Source organism: Acanthochromis polyacanthus, chromosome 9 (genome assembly GCF_021347895.1).
Source record: "Acanthochromis polyacanthus isolate Apoly-LR-REF ecotype Palm Island chromosome 9, KAUST_Apoly_ChrSc, whole genome shotgun sequence".
NCBI classification, from domain to species: domain Eukaryota; kingdom Metazoa; phylum Chordata; class Actinopteri; family Pomacentridae; genus Acanthochromis; species Acanthochromis polyacanthus.
In genome coordinates this window covers 34,810,969-34,828,557 of record NC_067121.1, presented here as the reverse complement: position 1 = coordinate 34,828,557, position 17,589 = coordinate 34,810,969, and the positions used below count along the sequence as shown (strand labels likewise).

The 17,589-nt window shown below is 39.2% G+C and overlaps 1 protein-coding gene across 2 annotated transcripts in view; it reads left to right on the top strand.

Moving 5' to 3' along the window:
* The window catches only part of slc6a9 (solute carrier family 6 member 9), a 97,379-nt gene that overhangs the window by 6,294 nt on the left and 73,496 nt on the right, over positions 1-17,589 (top strand). For both annotated transcript variants that reach the window (XM_022205108.2, XM_051953611.1), the window contains exon 3: positions 14,333-14,650. In XM_022205108.2, coding sequence (XP_022060800.1) covers positions 14,621-14,650 — 30 coding nt within the window. In that variant the 5' untranslated portion in view covers positions 14,333-14,620. The remainder of the gene's footprint in view (positions 1-14,332; positions 14,651-17,589) is intronic.

Genomic DNA, 17,589 nt, shown 5'->3' with positions numbered 1-17,589 from the left:
AACCATCTTAAAGTATGTGCGAGAAGAAATAACCATTATAGTATATTTCCATGAATATTAAGCTAACTATTAAAATTCAAAACTCTGTAAGAAAATGTTTTTCATCAAACTTAGCTAACGGCTTGTGGCCTATGAGTTGATTTTCAGTTGAGTTGTAGGTAGACAAGAGGATGTTACTGTTTGCATTCATGAGAGAAATTGTGAAAAGTTCAATTTGACTGTGAATTAGTTTTGTTTTTTTGGCTGCTTGAGGAAAGAAAAGCTCAAACTTACACTCTTTGCTTTGACATGTTATCGTCTTTAAAGGTGTTGTGGCTAGCATGTAAGCTAATGGGTGCATACACAGACATTCATACGCAACACACATGGAGCAACATTTGTAAATGTGTTTCTGGCAAATATAAATCAAGTACTGTCTTATTAGCTCTGGTTTGGTCTCCACCAACTGCTGACAGTATTTTCTATTTTATTCTTTTTTTTCTTTGAACAAGTGTAACAGGGTCGATTATACATTAATATATGTGTGTGTATATGGAATACAGTATATTGTACTTTAGTTATTGTGATAATTACACAAAATCTGTGTCTGTGGATTTGTTTTTGTTTGTTTTTGTTTCAGTTAATGCCTGACTAGTTGAGCCTCCTTGTCAGTAAGCGGAACTTTGGTTTGGTTTGTATTACTACAGGCAAATTCTATGTAACACTGCCTTCAAAAAGATGCACGTCTGAGTCTTTCATAACACAACGCAGAGACAGAAACAAACCGGTCACACAAGATGTTTTCATGAATCAGGTTACTTCCAAACAGTTGAGCCCAAGTGGATATATGGAATGAGTTAGTTCCAGTGTTCAGGCAGTGCATGTTAACTAGTGGCTGACTAAGGTGAAGGGTTTAGTTCAGGCAAATGGACTTATTCTTGTGATCTTGAAGACGTTTCACTTCTCATCCGAGCGGCTTCTTCAGTTCTAAAAAAAAAAAAAAAAACTGGACGACTGAGAACCTTCAGACATAGTGGCTGACTAGGATTCTAGATGGTAAGAAACTTGTCATTAAAAGTATTAACTTCATGCTTTTCCACCTATGACAAGTAAAAATGTCTATTTTACAAACAGTAAAATTTTTTTTGTCTTTTTAAAGATATGACAGTAATATTTTGTAGCATTTAAATTTTATTAAGCTAAGAGTTTTGCAGCAGTTTGTCCTGCTAGTCAGTGAAGCTAACATTAGCTGTTCACTTTGTCTCAGTTATTTATTCTGGACAGGTAGTTCACAGTGGGTTTAACAGAGCTAAAAAAAAAAAAAAAAAAAGGTCTGTTGCTAATGGAAATGAGGTTTTTGAGGATTGTAAGATTGAACTGCAGGGTAAATGTCCTGCAGAAAGACAAAAAATGGACTAATGGTAACAAACAAGGGCACAGGGGTTCGGTGGTTAGCACTGTTGCCTTGCAGCTAAAAGATACCCAGTTCACGTCCTGGCCTGGACTTGGGTTCTTTTTGCATGGTGTTTGCATGTTCTCTCTGTGAATGTGTGGGTTTCCTCCGGGTACTCTGGCTTCTTCAGTCTAAAGACATTCTAAGGTTAATTGGTAATTGATTAAGAGCCATCGTTAAAAGCATTAGTTCCACCGGCACTTTCACTGCTGTAAACCATGAAAAGGTCGGCTTTAAATGTGTTCCATAATTACATTTTTATTTTTCATAGCTCAAAGTTTTACTTAAAAGCACCCTTACTCACTTTTATGTACACACTTTTTGCACATTTTAATATCCCTTTTAACTTGTTACACGCTGTGATATCATTTAAATATGTGGGGACCTCACTAAGGCTCAGAGCTTTGCTTCTTGTCCTCTATGAAGTTTTAATGTTGGCTAACAAAAGGTCAGCAGCCAAAGGAAAGACTGAGAGCTGTCAGCCTTTTAGATGATCTCTGATAGCTTCAGCTTTGATTGTCATGCATGTCCACAGTTGTGTTCACTAAATGCGAGCTAATTAGTCTGCTGTCTAGAGACAAATGAGCTTTGAAGTTCTTTGAAGTAGAGTTCTAAGTGAAGTCCTCATGATATTAAAGCATTGTTGTCAGTAGCACTTTTCTTTGATGGCCATGTTTTCATCTGTGTGATTATATAGCAATAGTTTGAGCTTCCAAGCACAAAAACCTATAGAGCAGTGTCCATGCTTGGTTTGTAATGTTTACTGAGTTTCAAAAAAGGCAGTTATCTTTTTTTTTTGGTCATTTTCCCCATAGAAAACATTCAATGAGTCCCAGTTTGAGCACTCCTATGCCTTGGATCTGCATGAACTGCGCTACTTTTCTTTGATAAAATGTCGACCATATGTGATTTTTTTTGTAAGATAATTCAACGATGACTCCTGAGGTGCATTTTGACAAGAAACATCCATTCACTGAGCTTGAAATTCCGTCACTGGAGCTGCTAACAGTAGGCAAGACCTCCTAGAAATGCAGTCTACGGCTTAAAGTGGCAATCTCAAAGATTTTCTCTTCAGTAAATATCTGTTTACTGTTTATCGGCATATGCCTATTCCCCAGTGATGACACTGAATGAAAATCCTTTTATTTACAGCAGTGCAAACTGGGTGTCTGTGGCAATATCCATCCATCCATCCATTCTCTATACACCGCTTTATCCTCACTAGGGTCGCGGGGGATGCTGGAGCCTATCCCAGCTGACTCGGGGAAGGCAGGGGACACCCTGGACAGGTCGCCAGTCTGTCGCAGGGCTACATATACAGACAAACAATCACACTCACATTGGATTAAATCACTCCATTATTTTTGACACCTTGGCACTGATTCTCTGTGTGGCAATGAAATTACTTATAAATTCTACTGTTGGTGAGTCAAAGCTGTCCAGGCTAGACTCTGCTCCATTAGCTCCTGTTACTCAACTCAGTGTTTTATTTGGCATTCATTTCATTAGTTTTGGCAAAAACAAACAAACAAACAAACCAAAAACAAAACAGAAGTCTGTTCCTGAGGTTTACTTTGCATATCTAAAAATAATTTTCCTCTGCACCAGTTGCTAAAAGAATCTGGCAGTCTTGTTATTCAGTTGACAACACAGAATAAATGGCAAATCCCTTTAAAAAATCTACAAGAACTGCAAATATCTATGTTGAAAAAACTCATCTATACTGTCTTCTATAGTGTTTTCTTCCCGGCTTTCTGATCTCATGCCCTCTACATTATTGTAGGCTGGTAAGTTTTGGGGATTAACACGGAAATGTTCAGATTTTGATGGTCAACGCTCACTGTGACCATCATATTGTTCTGTAAATACACATTTCAGGATGGAATTCTACACCACAACTCCAGGACAGAGGGAGAGATTTTGTCAAATAGTAATCTTGGGTGCCGCACCTATTAAATTAAGTCTTCACAGCTCACTTTAATTGGTGTATATTATCTAAGTCTGGGCATACTTCCCTGGTTGGTTGAGGCAGTACTTCCAGTTTTCTTTTTAGACTAGTCACAAGGAAGTCTCGTGAGTAATTTACCGTTCCCATTACGGTATATCTTGTCTTCATGGCTTTATGTGTTATATAAACACTTTGAATTTCCTTTCGTCCTTTCGACATGCTCCAAAGGTAACCATGCTTTTATTTATTTTATCAGCTTTATGCCACTTTTGCATATTCTGTAAATTCAGATTTAAGCTCCTCTGTGCTTGTATTTATTTTATTCTATACCTTATCTTTTACATCTTTTTTTTCTTATCTCTTGCCCGTAAAGCACTCTGCATGACCTCTGTGTATGATAAGGTGCAACATGAATAAACTTGCACTTGTTTCTGGGCCAAGGTCTACATTTAAAGATAAGAGAGGTAAACCCCTGCTCGGGTATATATACACACTTGTGTGTGTTTGTGTTGTAGCAGCAGCTATTCATTGATTATCATCAGAATGTGCCTTTGAAAAGGTTTTCTCTGCTTTATTTCCATTATGCATACACTATTTAACAGTGATTTTAGCTCAGCTGTCTTGGCATGGAGTTCAGAAAAAGCTCACGCTGCTGTGTGGTTTTTTGAACTAGTAGATTCACAGCTATAGATAATGTGTTTCTGTGTGTTTTCAGTATTCGCAATCCTATTCAGCCTGTCTAACATAGCAGTCAATATCATTTAAATGTCAATGTAAAAAAAGAGAGAAAGAAAAATCATGATGTGTGGGCTTCATATTAAACTCCCGTATCTTTTCATTCCCATTACCACTGCCTTATTGTATGAATTCTTATTTTTTCAGCAGCCCAAAGTGACACATAGTTTGCTGGCTCTATTTAATGGGTGCTGAACAAAGGCCGAAGCACAGTTAGCGCTGAGTACAGTCACAATTTCTTAGTCGCATTTCTGTGCCCAGTGTGAGAAAGAAGCTGTCTATCATGACAAAACAGAGCTAGTGGAGTCCCAATCATACTGCTGCATATTGACTTTATTGATAATAGACATGGCTGCTTTGCAAACAAACAATATGACGCATTGTAAACATGGCTAGCAATAATGGATGCTATTCTGTCCCGGAGCTGCTGTGTTGTGCATCATGTCAGACACTCCACAGTAGATGTGGTGTGTGAATCAAGGAGCAGCTTGAATGACTGTGAGTACAGGATTCTGGTTTTGCATCTGTCTGTTAGATAAAGGAAAATAATTAATGAGTCTTTCTCGCATTTGTTAGTTTTGGCTTGTTTTTGCTTTTAAAGATGGAAAGTTAGAGAATGACAACTAATCTCTCCGTTGTGTGCCTCGTGACTTTTATTTTATTTTAATTATTTAACCTTTATTTAACCAGGTTGGTCCCGTTGAGATACACTGACCTCTTTTCCAAGGGAAGCCTGGCCAAGACGACAGCCAGAGGAACATTAAAAGTGCAACAATTAAAAACAAACAACACTAACTCATTCAACAAATTAAATAAAATATATGCTAGAATAAAACACAGGATTAAGAATTTACATTAAAACAACAACAAGTGTGAAAATTAGCCGCTGCGAGAGCCTTCATTCAGTGTCTTCTGCAGAGAGTTCCAGACAGCAGGTGCAGAGTACTTAAAACAGTGTTTCCCTAATTCAGAATGCACCTTTAGCACGTTTACAAGTATAAACTTGCAGTTGTTTGACTCATCAGGTCATCTTATCCCCAGAAAATGGGGCCCCAACAACGAAACGCTCATGGTGGTTAATGTATAACTATGTGGCACGGTCCCGTTTTTTCTTTTACTAACAGCAAGTTAACATCTCCATAGTTTCTGATGTGTCATTGAGGTCAGGAGAGTCAACTGACCTTAAATTACATAAACCAAAGCTTTATTTGCAACTCATTTCTCCTTATTTCCCATCAGAACTTGCCAAAGAACCTTTGTTTCTGTCAGACGTGAAAAATACCTTGAGCCATGACTTTTGCAACCTCTGTAATATTAGTCACTAGTTCTGCCACCTCTATGTAAGTAATCTGTCACCTCTTTGACCTCATTAAACCTTAAAGACATGGACGAGCTCAGGGAGAGGCCTTGAAGAAGCAGGACTTGGGGTCGGGTCATGTTTGAACAGAAATGGGTTGTTCAGAACGGCCACTTTGTAAGACAGACTGCAACACCAGACTTCCCAGAGCACATTATCTCTCTCCTCTTCTTCCACACTTGGTTGTTCACGTAGATTATATTATTTAGGGTTATCAGGTCCACTACCACTACATAAACAAACATTTGGAAGTACAACATCACTAAAATAGCATCATTAATTTTACAGGTGGACAAACTATGCTTTAGTCTGGGCATTGCCTGTTGAAAGGTTATTATTTCACCCTCTGGCAATGATTCATAATTAATTGGCTTTACATTCATTCATCCAATAGGTATGACATATTTTAGTCTGGACCAAAGCACTGACCAACACACTGAGATTGCCAATCCATAGAACTTCCCGCTAGCATGCCTGAAAAAAATCTTTAGCATAAATATATTTACCACTTCTAATTAGACTTTTAATTTTGTAAAACGTTTGTTGAGACATGCTCTGACTCATGGCATAGGACAAAAAATACCCCATGTTGTTAGAGGCACTGAACTTAATTTCTGCCTGTTAGAGTGCAGCAAGTGTAAAAAGTTGGTAAATTTGTCACCATGCGGTGGTGTGCTAGCCTAGCCATGCTAGACCCATGTTTCTGACGGCACAAGGGTCTAGGGAAGCTCGACAGGGAGGGAGGCGAGCTAAAAGGTTGTCTATCAAATCCCTCTGCAGCAATTGGGTAGGTATACAACCAATCAACGCAACGAATAGGCTGACGTAGTTCCGAGAGCACCGGCGGATTGTGGCTAAGTCCCATTAGCTTCCCAACCAGCGGAGCCACGGAGCCAACTGGTATATTAAGGATTTGCCATATCCCATCAACATAAGTCCAAATACGTCTTTCTTCTCAATGAAACACTTAAGTGCCGTCCTTTGTTTATCTTTCAAGTTGAATTTTAGCTTTAAGGGCAATGGCCAAAGCCGAGTCGAAAGATAACTGTTTATTGTGCGTTGGTTGTTTCTGTCAGAATCGTCACGCCTCTGTCGTCACTTCGTTACACCCGCCTTCTGACTCTACACTTCATGGTGATTGGTCCGGCCAGTTTTAGGAGAATCCAGCCTCGAGCCTTATGGAGGGTAACTAGACCCACCCTGGCAGAGAATTAAATTTGTTGCCGTGGGTTGTCTAGCGCAGCTAGGCTAGTGGTATGCACCTTGTGTGGTCCAGGAAAGGAGTGGTAGGTGCAACATAATGAGGACTACATGTACATATGATAGTGAAAAAGGCCAATTACCAATGGAGTAAGGTGGTCAATGGTCTTGGGATATTTGTACCTATTCCCAAATACATAATCAACCAAAGTGTTAAAAGGTCTTAAATTGGGTCTGCACTGCATTTGTCTGTCATTTGTATGTCATACTGAGAAAACAGGACCCCAGTGACTCATTTTTACCCCCAGCATCCTGTAGCAGTTCACTCTGTCCACAGGTAGCACAAGATAAGGTGTTGAAAATTCAGGCTGTGCAAACAGACTCTGTTCTGAACTCTCTTCATCTTCGGCTGATTGGTACGTCAGTTTGACTTCCATCTGTCGTCTCTCTAATCATGAGGGAAATGCTTTGAATTTTCTTAGGTGGTTGAATCATCCACAACTAAAGCCTTTTAACCCTCTGAAGCCCAAGCAGTTTCTGATCTGTTTTTTTTCTTCGATCATATTTTTCCTCACTGTTCACTAATTTTTCACAGCAATTTAAAGTCATGCACCTCTATTGAAACAGCAGAAGCATGTCTAGAAGTAGAGACAATTCACAAAAGTAATTTATGCAGTGTAACAGTTATAATGTCACAAATTCATAAAAAATGTATCTGATTACTTTTTTAAATTAAAAAAGAAATGCAGTCAACATGTACAAGATGATTCTCAGTGGTGTAGTTTTAGTATCACCACTGAAAAAACGGTCAATTTACATCTCATAGATATTTTCTTGAATTTTTGTGATGCGACTGTTGTCTCTAATGGATTCATGTTTAAGAAGTGAGACATGTAGAATAAAGTGATTTTGATGACATACCACGATTTTAAGCTTAGTTTTTTACATTTTTTTGTTTGTTTGCCGAATGGTACACCATTGATGAGTAATTTAGTTTCTAATTCTTTCTGTTTTTATAGGTTCTGGTGTTACATATTTTGTAGATTTGCAGATTTTTTTCAACTAAAGATGACATGTTTTATCCTTTTTTCGACTCAAAAGATATGTCTTTGAGGGCTTTGGGATTCAGAGGGCTGCAAAGTTACTTCACCTCCTGAACCCCTTTATGACTGGCTTTATGAGCAGTCCCACTTATATCACAACTCTTCTAGTTGTAAATAGAGCTGCAAATAGCATTATTTACACCTAATGCAATAATAATTTCGTCTGGGAGAAGCCATACAAAATACAAAACCAAAAGAAATATAATTACATCAACTTCTTTTAAAGTAACTTTAGCTTTCAAAAGTAGCAAAAAAAAAAAATCACCTTATACCAATTGCTTTAACTCAACTTCCTTTAAGGTAACATAAGCTTCAGAAACAAGCTAACATGAACATTAACCTTTTTAAAGCCAACATTAGCTTTAATAAGAAAGCGTTAACTTCTTTTAAACAAATGTTAGCTTCACCCAAAAGCTAACAGTGATTTTAACTTCTTTGGAGCTAATATTAGCTTCAAAAACAAGCTAACATAGACATCAGCTTCTTTTAAATTAACTTTGGCTTTATAAAGAAGCAAAAAAAAAAAAAAAAAACACCTTAACTTCCTTTAAGCTAACATTAGCTTCAGAAATAAGATAACATTAACATAAATGCCTTTTAAGTTAATAATAACTTCAAAAAGATGCTAACATGGATGTTAATTTCTAGCTTTAAAAAGTAGGAGAGAAATTGTCATTTTTGTATGATAGCATGACTCAAGTCACTATTTGCTGCCATGTGGATGAACACCACGGCATTCACCTCATTGTTTAGCTGGACTTTTATGTCAGTGTCAAGGTTGTATTATGAAACCTTATTCATTCTGTGCTTGGAGGCTAACTGTTCAGGCCCAGGAACATCCCTCACATGAGCTAACAGACACATCAGGTCCCAGCGTGGGTTTGACGGAGCTTCTTACTGCCACTCCTCCTGGGATTGCCCAGTCGGCTCAGCTCAACTCTCTCCTTGTGTACATACATTAGTAAAATCAACCAGTGGGATGAGGCCAGCACTCTGTGATTTTTATCATAGACTTCAGTCTTTGCACCACTTACTTTCTCACTGCAGAGCTGGTCCCTGATGTAGAAGTTGGTGTTTTCTTTTTTTAAAATCAGTTTTATATATTTTTTTTCTTCTTCAAGCATCATATCGTGGAGGGTAAGGTTCAGTTTTTACCCTAGTTTTGTTTCTTGTCATCTTTTCATCAGTGTGCAGCGTGCTGTGTGTGATGGATGTCCTGGTGCAATGCTGACTCCCTGTAGGCTCCTGTACATGTGACTGGCGGAGTGTGTGCACGTGTGTGTGAGTGTAAGATTGAATGGTGGCTATATTTGGCCACTTTTCTCTCCTTTTGTTGGAGTGCTTTTAGTTGACTGCCTACAATTGTCATTAGAGATAGACCGATATGGGTTTTTCAGGACCGATACCGATTATTAGTAGTTAGAGGAGGCCAATAACGGATATTTGGAGCCGATATTCATTTGCAGTAAAAGTGTAAAAATTGGGGTAAAAAAATTGAATAATGCAAACACTGAACTTCATTGAAATGCATAAAAAAGAAAATTAGCCAGAGTATCGGTATTTTAAACAAAGTCAAAGACATTTTTGATTGTAACTCTCTGCAAATGCTGTACAGCTCAATGATTCTTCCATACTTCAGTTATTGTGCTGAGGTTTTTGGAAATACATGCAATGTCACTATTGAGCCCTTGGTTCGTCTGCAAAAAAGAGCAATTCGGATAATCAATAAAAAGAGCTACAGAGAGCACACTAACAATTTGTTCATTGCCTCGAGACAACTTAAATTTAAAGATTTAGTTGACCTAAAAATTTTACTTGTGATGTGGAAAGCAAAACAAAAAATGTTGCCTGCTTCCATCCAAAATTTATTTAATTTTCTTTCTCAGGATGGATATCACAGAAGAAAATACAATTTTCGGACTGCGTCTTGGAGGACAGTACAGAAAAGAATGTGTGTGTCCATTTATGGAGTTGGAGTTTGGAACTCTTTGAGAAATGAACTTAAAAGCTGTTCAAGTGTCTACAAATTCAAAAAAAATGTTTAAAGATAAAATAATGTCGGAATATAAAGAAAATGATAATTTTGGAATGTGAAATTCCCAATAAGTAAGACACATAAATATATTTATTTGGTCTGTGATTATGTTTGCCTAACTTGTGTTGACCTGGTGAGGAGTGGGGTTCGAAAAGTTGCTTATTTGTTATTATTATAATTTTTTGTTTGTTTGTTGTTGTTTTTTTGTTTTTTTATGAAACACAGGGGACAGCGTTTACAAGATTTATCTTCCTGCTGTTCCTTGTTTGTGTTATTTGTATGTGTATTTTAAGTAGTTAATATTTCACTGTATGTCACCCGATTAAAAAAACTGCTGTAAGTATACAAAAAAATAAAAAAAATAAACAGGGATGTGATTTTTCCGCGAATTCGTGGAATTCCGCTTTTTTTCAGGGATGGGAATTTACCGCAGATCAGCGGATTTCCGTGGATTTCATTTCAAGTTTGAACACTTTATTGTCGCTGATACTCCCGCGCGATGGTAACGACGTCAACGATAGCTTGTTAATGGTAACGACGTTAACGATAGCTCGTTAACGACGATTGTAAATGGCCCAGCAATTGGGACCCCCGGTCAACAACTTTCCGCTAGAATCAGAACTTGCAGATCCCATCCCTGCTAAAGCATGTTTATTGAATCACACAAATAGAAAATAATAGCTCCAGAAGTGCCTGAATTTCCTAGACTCAGAAACATCTCTTATAAAGTTGAATAAAAGGTTAAATAAATAGCTCTCTGAAATTTTTCCACAGAAAATACAGTAAAATTTAAATATAACTACAATGACTTGTCTTTGTTTTAAGTTCAAACACAACAAAAATACCCGGAGTTCTCAGGCTCAGCAGCACCTCTTGTAAAGTTAAATAAAAACTCAAATAATAGCTCCCTGAATTATTTTCACAGTAAATAAAGTAAAATTTCAAAACAACTGAAATGACTTATCTTTTTTAAAAACTTCAAACAAAAACAAAAAGTGCAGGAGTTCTCAGGCTCAGCATTATCTCTAGTAAATGCAAATAAAAACTTAAATAATAGCTCCCTGAATTTTTTCAATTCAATTCAATTCAATTTTATTTATATAGCGTCAATTACAGTCAAATTGTCTCAAGACACTTTACAGAACCCGTATGCCTGACCCCCAGAGCAAGCCCAAAGGCGACAGTGGCAAGGAAAACACCCTTTTAACAGGGAAGAAACCTCGAGCAGAACCCGTCTCTGAGTCAAATGCTCGTAAATGCTAATGAGAATAAGGCTGAGGGTTGTTGATGTCTTCTCTCACTTTCACGTTCCAGCAATTCTTCCTCCTCTCTCCTTGTCATGTAAACCATTTTATCCATCTCGTCTTTCTCATCTAACCTGTGAAGCCGCGTTGCGTTTTATTTTAAGGATCAGCTTTGACAACAAACACTCACGCAAACATGCTCATTGCACAATCACAAGCACACATCTTCTATTCTGTCCACGCTAACTGCATTTATTTTTTCACAATAAATAAAATAAAATTTCAATATAACTGAAATAATTTAACTTTGTTTAACTTCAAACAAAAACAAAAAGTGCAGGATTTCTCAGGCTCAGAATTATCTCTAGTAAATGCAAATAAAAACTTAAATAATAGCTCCCTGAATTTTTTCACAATAAAGTAAAAGTTCAATATAACTGAAATAATTTAACTTTGTTTTAACTTCAAACAAAAAGTTCAGGAGTTCACAGGCTCAGCAGTATCTCGAGTAAATGTAAATAAAAACTTGCTTCCAGAGATTTTATAAAGTAATATCATTTCTGAATTTTACTCTCTCATCTTCCCATTCATTTTCAGATCATAGGACCAGAAAGCTCATAGCAACGTTAGTAGTCGTGAGTTGTAGAGTTTTTCACGTGACTTTAACTACATACTATTCTCCACATTACATACCGTGATTTCCGGACTATTGAGCGCACCTGAATATAAGGATCCGAATATAATATAAATACGTGCAGTAGCTCTGTTTACTTCTTTGACAGACAGATCGATTGCCTTTAACTTAAAAGCGAAATCATATGCATTCCTTTGTGTGTTTTCCATGAGGGTGTGAACATGAAGCGCAAAATGACTGATCTGAAGAATTTAGTGTGAGTGCGTTTGATTTAATTCGAACAGTTTCTTTGTCCACTGTGACCGGTTTGGTAATTTCATTCTGATGAGGATAAACATATTGACGGCATGAAGCTGGCCCGTAGAAATCTATACATTAGCCACATCGTTGTATAAGCTGTAGGGTTCGAAGCGTGAGAAAAAGTAACGGCTTACTGTCCGGAAAGTACGGTATATTTTCTCCATTGCTAATACATAGTCTGTAGAGCGTTTAGAGCCAGATCGACGAACTAATTTTATGGTAAAAGCTAAGCAGCCTCCACCTTAGCGCTCCCTAAAACAAGTGAACTGAGTTTTTTATGCACTCTCTCTTAATCACACACACATGCTTTTCTATCATGGACTGTTTCCATCTCGATATTATCAGCAGTCTTCAGCTGCAGTCAATTCCAGCCATTTTCAGTACAAAAAATCGCTAATACTCTATTTGTAAATAAAAATATGATGAGAAATACAGGGAATATTGGATGCGCATCGCGAGGTGCATTTCCTTGAAAACAACCTATTTGTGGAGTATATACCGACTTGAAGACTTGTTTTGGACAAAATATGTTACTGGCTTGTTTCGTCTGGATGTTCAAGGTTGGATTATGGCCATTTTTTGTGGAATATTTTCATCTGTGTGTAATAATGAACCCGGAAATGTGAGTCGTGCTGTGTACGTTGAAGCCGTGTATAGAGAACGGATGGATGGATATTCGTTTTTGTCGGACAAATGTGTTTATATTACCCGCTGTGGTAATCACATCTGAAAGTGGTTTATACCGGCGGATTCATGAGAATCTAAGCTTTCCATCGGCGTATAGTGTTTGTATAATCGCGTTTGCAGTTTAAGACATTTAGCAAATTGCTTATGCAGATCTCAAAGTGTACCGCGGGCGGGACACTGAAGCGCAACTGAAGCGCAACGGATTAAATAATTCACAGACATGTTGGGACGTAATACGAGTTAGCAGAGCTGCCGCTAAGGTTTACTCTGCTCTTACGTTATTCTGCTGCTCACTGTAACGTTAGTAGTAGTTGTGAGATGCAGAGTACTGGGATGTTTATTACAATTCCGGAAGAGCTTTCTGCATTTACCTTTGACACGTGTTTTCTGTCCAGAGCTTCTCACACAAGAAAACTTTTCCTCTCACTCTCCAGTGTGTGTGAGGACAGCTTCTTCTTCAGAGGCTCTGCCTGTGCCGCTTAACCAATCAGAGGACGGGGTGAATAGTGTAGGAGACAGCAGGGAGGAGAAAGAGAGGCGTGGCTGCATCTGAGCCGAAATAACCCAGTTTTAGATTGATTTCTTCATATCGGGCGGTCGGATTAAAAAAAGGCCGATGCCGATATACGTCAAATTTCCAAATATCGGCGCCGATAATCGGCCCGACCGATAATCGGTCGATCTCTAATTATTATCAGTGAGGGAGTCAGATGAAGGGAGAGAAGCTGCAGAGTTACTGTATTTGACTCACACGCCACTTTCTGCATTACAACTTATAGGACTGATGGAGCTTTTTACAAGCTTTTCCATAAAAATACAGAATATTGTGTCCACTTCAAGGATTGGCTACTTTTGGCTGTTTTATATCTGTGTTTTGAGTCTTTTTGTCTTGCGTTACTGGGTCTACATAAGCAACTTTTACATTTTAACTTCTTTCAGACATTCTATAGAACAATTTGCTAGTCATATACTCAAGATAAAAATCTGCAGTAATGGGAATATCAATTAGTTGAAGCCTTAACCTTTAAATATCATCTCATGCTTTCTCTCAACAACAGTAGCATCGTGCAGATGGTTCTTATCTTTAGAAACATACAGTTCATAGTGATTACAGGTGAGACAGGGATGGAGCAAAAACTATTTGGTCAAAAAGTTCCAAGATAAGCATTTCGAAACAGTTTCTCTCAATCAGAAGTATTTTCTGCCACTTTCTTCTAAATCTGGGCTGAGTGTTCTTTTCCCAGTTTGGCTTCCACACAGAAGTAGTCAATGGGCAGTCTAAACGTTTCCCTAACAGTTAATCTCTTTACACAAAAGGGCACTTTGTTATGGCAGCTGCTTTGCTACAAAATGCAAATCTGTTACTACATGTTTTCTGAATTCTTTCTCTGCATCCTCTCTGACCAATTTCTTCGAAGTTGTAGTAGCACCTTGCAGCTTACTGGACACTCTGAGTGCGAGCTGTCGATGGCGTATTTTTCGCTTTTACCTCGAAGCAGGTCATGTACAAAAACTTGAGGAACTGTTTTGAACGTGGCAAAAGGGGACAAGTAACTAAAAGTGTTGCCTTGCCTTCCTCCCCCCCACCTCCCCCTTCTCCCCCTCCTCTCCTCTCCTCTCTCCACCCCTCTCTGCCTGTCACATGTTCCTTTCACAGCATAGAAAAGTTTCAGGATTAGGGCAGAATTAACACAAAGCGGCGACGCCACTCCAGCTACACTCACAAACAACACAGAAGAGGCAACAGGGGGGACGGAGACAGAGAGCGCGACACGACGGGGTGAAGACACTCGAGCGAACCTCAGCCACCTCAGAAAAACTTCCAGCTCTGATAGCGACAGGCAGGCGAGTCCATCCCAGAGAGAGAGAGAGAGAGAGAGAGAGAGAGGCAGCAGAGGCAGAGAGACGGCAGCAGAGAGGATCTTTGCTGACAAGGTCCTGAAGGATGGAAGAGAAGCAGTTTGCTGGGATCCTGGTAAGTTTAACTTTTGTTCAGTGAGTAAATGCATACACACTTTCAAACGCAATTACTGTACATGTGGATGCAGCTACATCCTAGTGGTGGGATGCAGCTGCTGGAACACCAGTTGAGTCACTCCCTGCCTCCCCTTTTCCCTAATTTGAGGCCAGGTGGTTTATTTTTACTCACGGGACTCCAACAGGCTTCCTATTTGATATTCAAAAATAGAGGGTTATGTCCTCAATTTTCTCCTCTTCAACCTCTTAACCTGGAAAAAAGGAGGATGAGCCTGCAGGTACCTTCTGAGTGATCATTTCATTGGTGTTCCTTTAGCAGACAGAGCTGTCATCCCCTGCTGTTCACCATGGCAGTGCTAACCACTCTTCATCAGCTAAACACTTTCCCAAAACTCCCCAAAGTTTGTCTCCTTTTCGAGCTTCTATGTCATCGCACAGCTCTTCTCTGCGTTACCGTACACCAGTAATCTGATCTTTGCAGCGGCTGCAAACAATAGAGATGTTTTTTGGCTGCTGATAAGAGATGAGGCCAAGAGGTAAATGTGTCAGTGTCAGGCCTGCACTGTTGGTGAAGCTTTAAATAGAGGTTTGGCGTCATTGGCAGTCAGGTCACTTCTCCGTCTCTCTCTCCCCCTTCAGTCCAAGTCCTTAAGTCCGTCTTGAGACGGGCGATAAACACCAGTTCCGAGCTCCAACTCTCTTCTGACATTCTGGCTTGTTTGAAGCCTTGCTTTCCTTCCCCGATGGCATTTTTTTCTCTCTCTGCCGTGTCCTTTCAAGATGTATATCCATGTTAAAATGCATACGCGCTGTCAGAACTTAAGAAGGGGCACATTATCAGTCCCGCCTGCTCTCTCCTCGTACTCTCTTTTACAGCATTTGAAGGTGGTGGGAGATTTAATTCGTGCTCTTAGAACTTTTTTTTGGTTTGTTTTTGTCATCAAGTTCTCGGCTCACTGACAGATTGCCAGTCAATCATGTGAGTTGTTCAGCACACGTGAACAGTTGCAATAAAGTTCTGTGAGTCTTGCTATAACTTGCCGTATTGTTCAAATGTAATTAAATGACTGTCACGAGAGGATGATTTAAATGTTTTTGGATATGTGCCCGCTTTTCGCTACATCTAAATGGTATCCTATAGGGACTATGAAGTTAAAGAGCTGTTTAGTGCCTCCCACGCCCTCAGATTTTACCAAGAGAAGTATAGAAGAAGCTGAAGTATCTGAAGAAATGAAACCAAAGTATCGATGTATCTGTATTGGCTGCAATGACTCCTCAAAGCCACCAGGGGTTTGTAGGCTAATAATGAAAATGGACAAACTTAAACAATGCAACATTTGAGTGTGTTACTGAGCGACTCCCTGACGTGTTTATCTGAAAAGCTACTGCTTATATTGTGTTAAAATTAAATTTGAGGCAATACAGTGCAGTTTATAGTCCAGTGTCACCAAAATAAAAGCCTCAAAAATGATTATAGTTCAATAAAGTCTTTTTGAAAGCAAAAAAAAAAGGGCAATCAATTTTAAAGTGAATGTTTGACTCAAATGTGATAAAAAATGGCATTAAAAGCTGCAGTTCGTATCATACCATGTTGCAAAGCCAGCAGTGCTTGAGGTGCAAAGCAGCAATTCTACTGTACTGCAGAAACAATCGGTAACCTTTTCTCTCTGAGCCCAGATTTTGACTTGGAATTGTTTTCATATGAAGGTAGACGTGGCACAGTGCATTAACTGCTCATGCACACTCATGTACACCTCGTCATTTGTGATAGGTCGCGTCTCGTGGCAGGGGCCGCTGTCTGCAGCAGTTGTGGACGGTGATGTCAGTTGTGGCTTAGAGACTTCAACAAGGAATGAAAGAAAGTGTGTGTCTGTGTGTGTTTGTGTGAGAGAAAGATTCACAGACAGAAACTTGCTCTCCCATCGCCAACTGTCACTTCAGTTTTTATTCCATTTCTTCCTCTCCTTGAGCTCTTTTATCTACTTTTCCATCTCTTCCTTGTCACATCCGTAACAGTAATCTCATAAACATTATTATTAATCTATCATTTCACGTTTCATCCACGAGTCTCTACCTTTGCTTAGTGTTTGAAAATTGACTTTGTGTCTTGTTTTTCCTCAGTGTAGCACTACTTTCTGGATGCCCCCGCCCCTTTTTTTCCTATTTTACAGTCAGGTTAGATTTATGTATACCGGCCCAGATGATTGGTGGATGGACCAGTCACCGTAAATTTCGAGACAAACAAGGCGCTCGCTTCCTGCTACCGCTTGGCTCGACTGGTAACCTTCTGCCGGGGCCGACTCTTTCTGTCCAAACTTAATTCCCCTGCTTGTTCACGTTGGTCAAAGGGAGCCCCATCCCCTCAATCTTCCTGCGTTGTCTTTGACTGCCCTGGAAGCCACAACTTCCACTGAGCGGATGAGCAGATGGTGCCCTGGCACAAGCTTTTACCGGACGGATAGCTGTCTCTTTGTTTTTTTTTTTCCTCCTTAGTTACGTCTTTTACACTCGTAGTCTTTTGTCTTGTGTTTAGATGTATGTATAAGGATGTGAGAGTAGGAGGAGAAGGAGGAGGAGCTGGACTGAGGTTTGGCCTATTTGTCTGCTCAGCGCTGTATTCATACGTCGGGCTGTGCAGACCACAGCTGCCCCTCCATCACCATCAAGGCCAAACGGAGGAAGAGGTCACCAAAGACTGGCTTCTGATCAAAGTCAAGCATTGGCAAGCCTTTTGATGTCTCATCCGCAATTTGATTGGAGATTTTTGGAGTTTGGTATCCTTATTAGCAATTCTAATTGGACTCAAAGCTCTGTAGGGAATAAAATGAAAACTTTTGAACCCCGATATTCTGAAACAGCACCACAAACAGACTGAAAATTATTCTTGTTTATTTGACACTGTATAACAGCACTGTATCTTGACATTTTAATGGAATT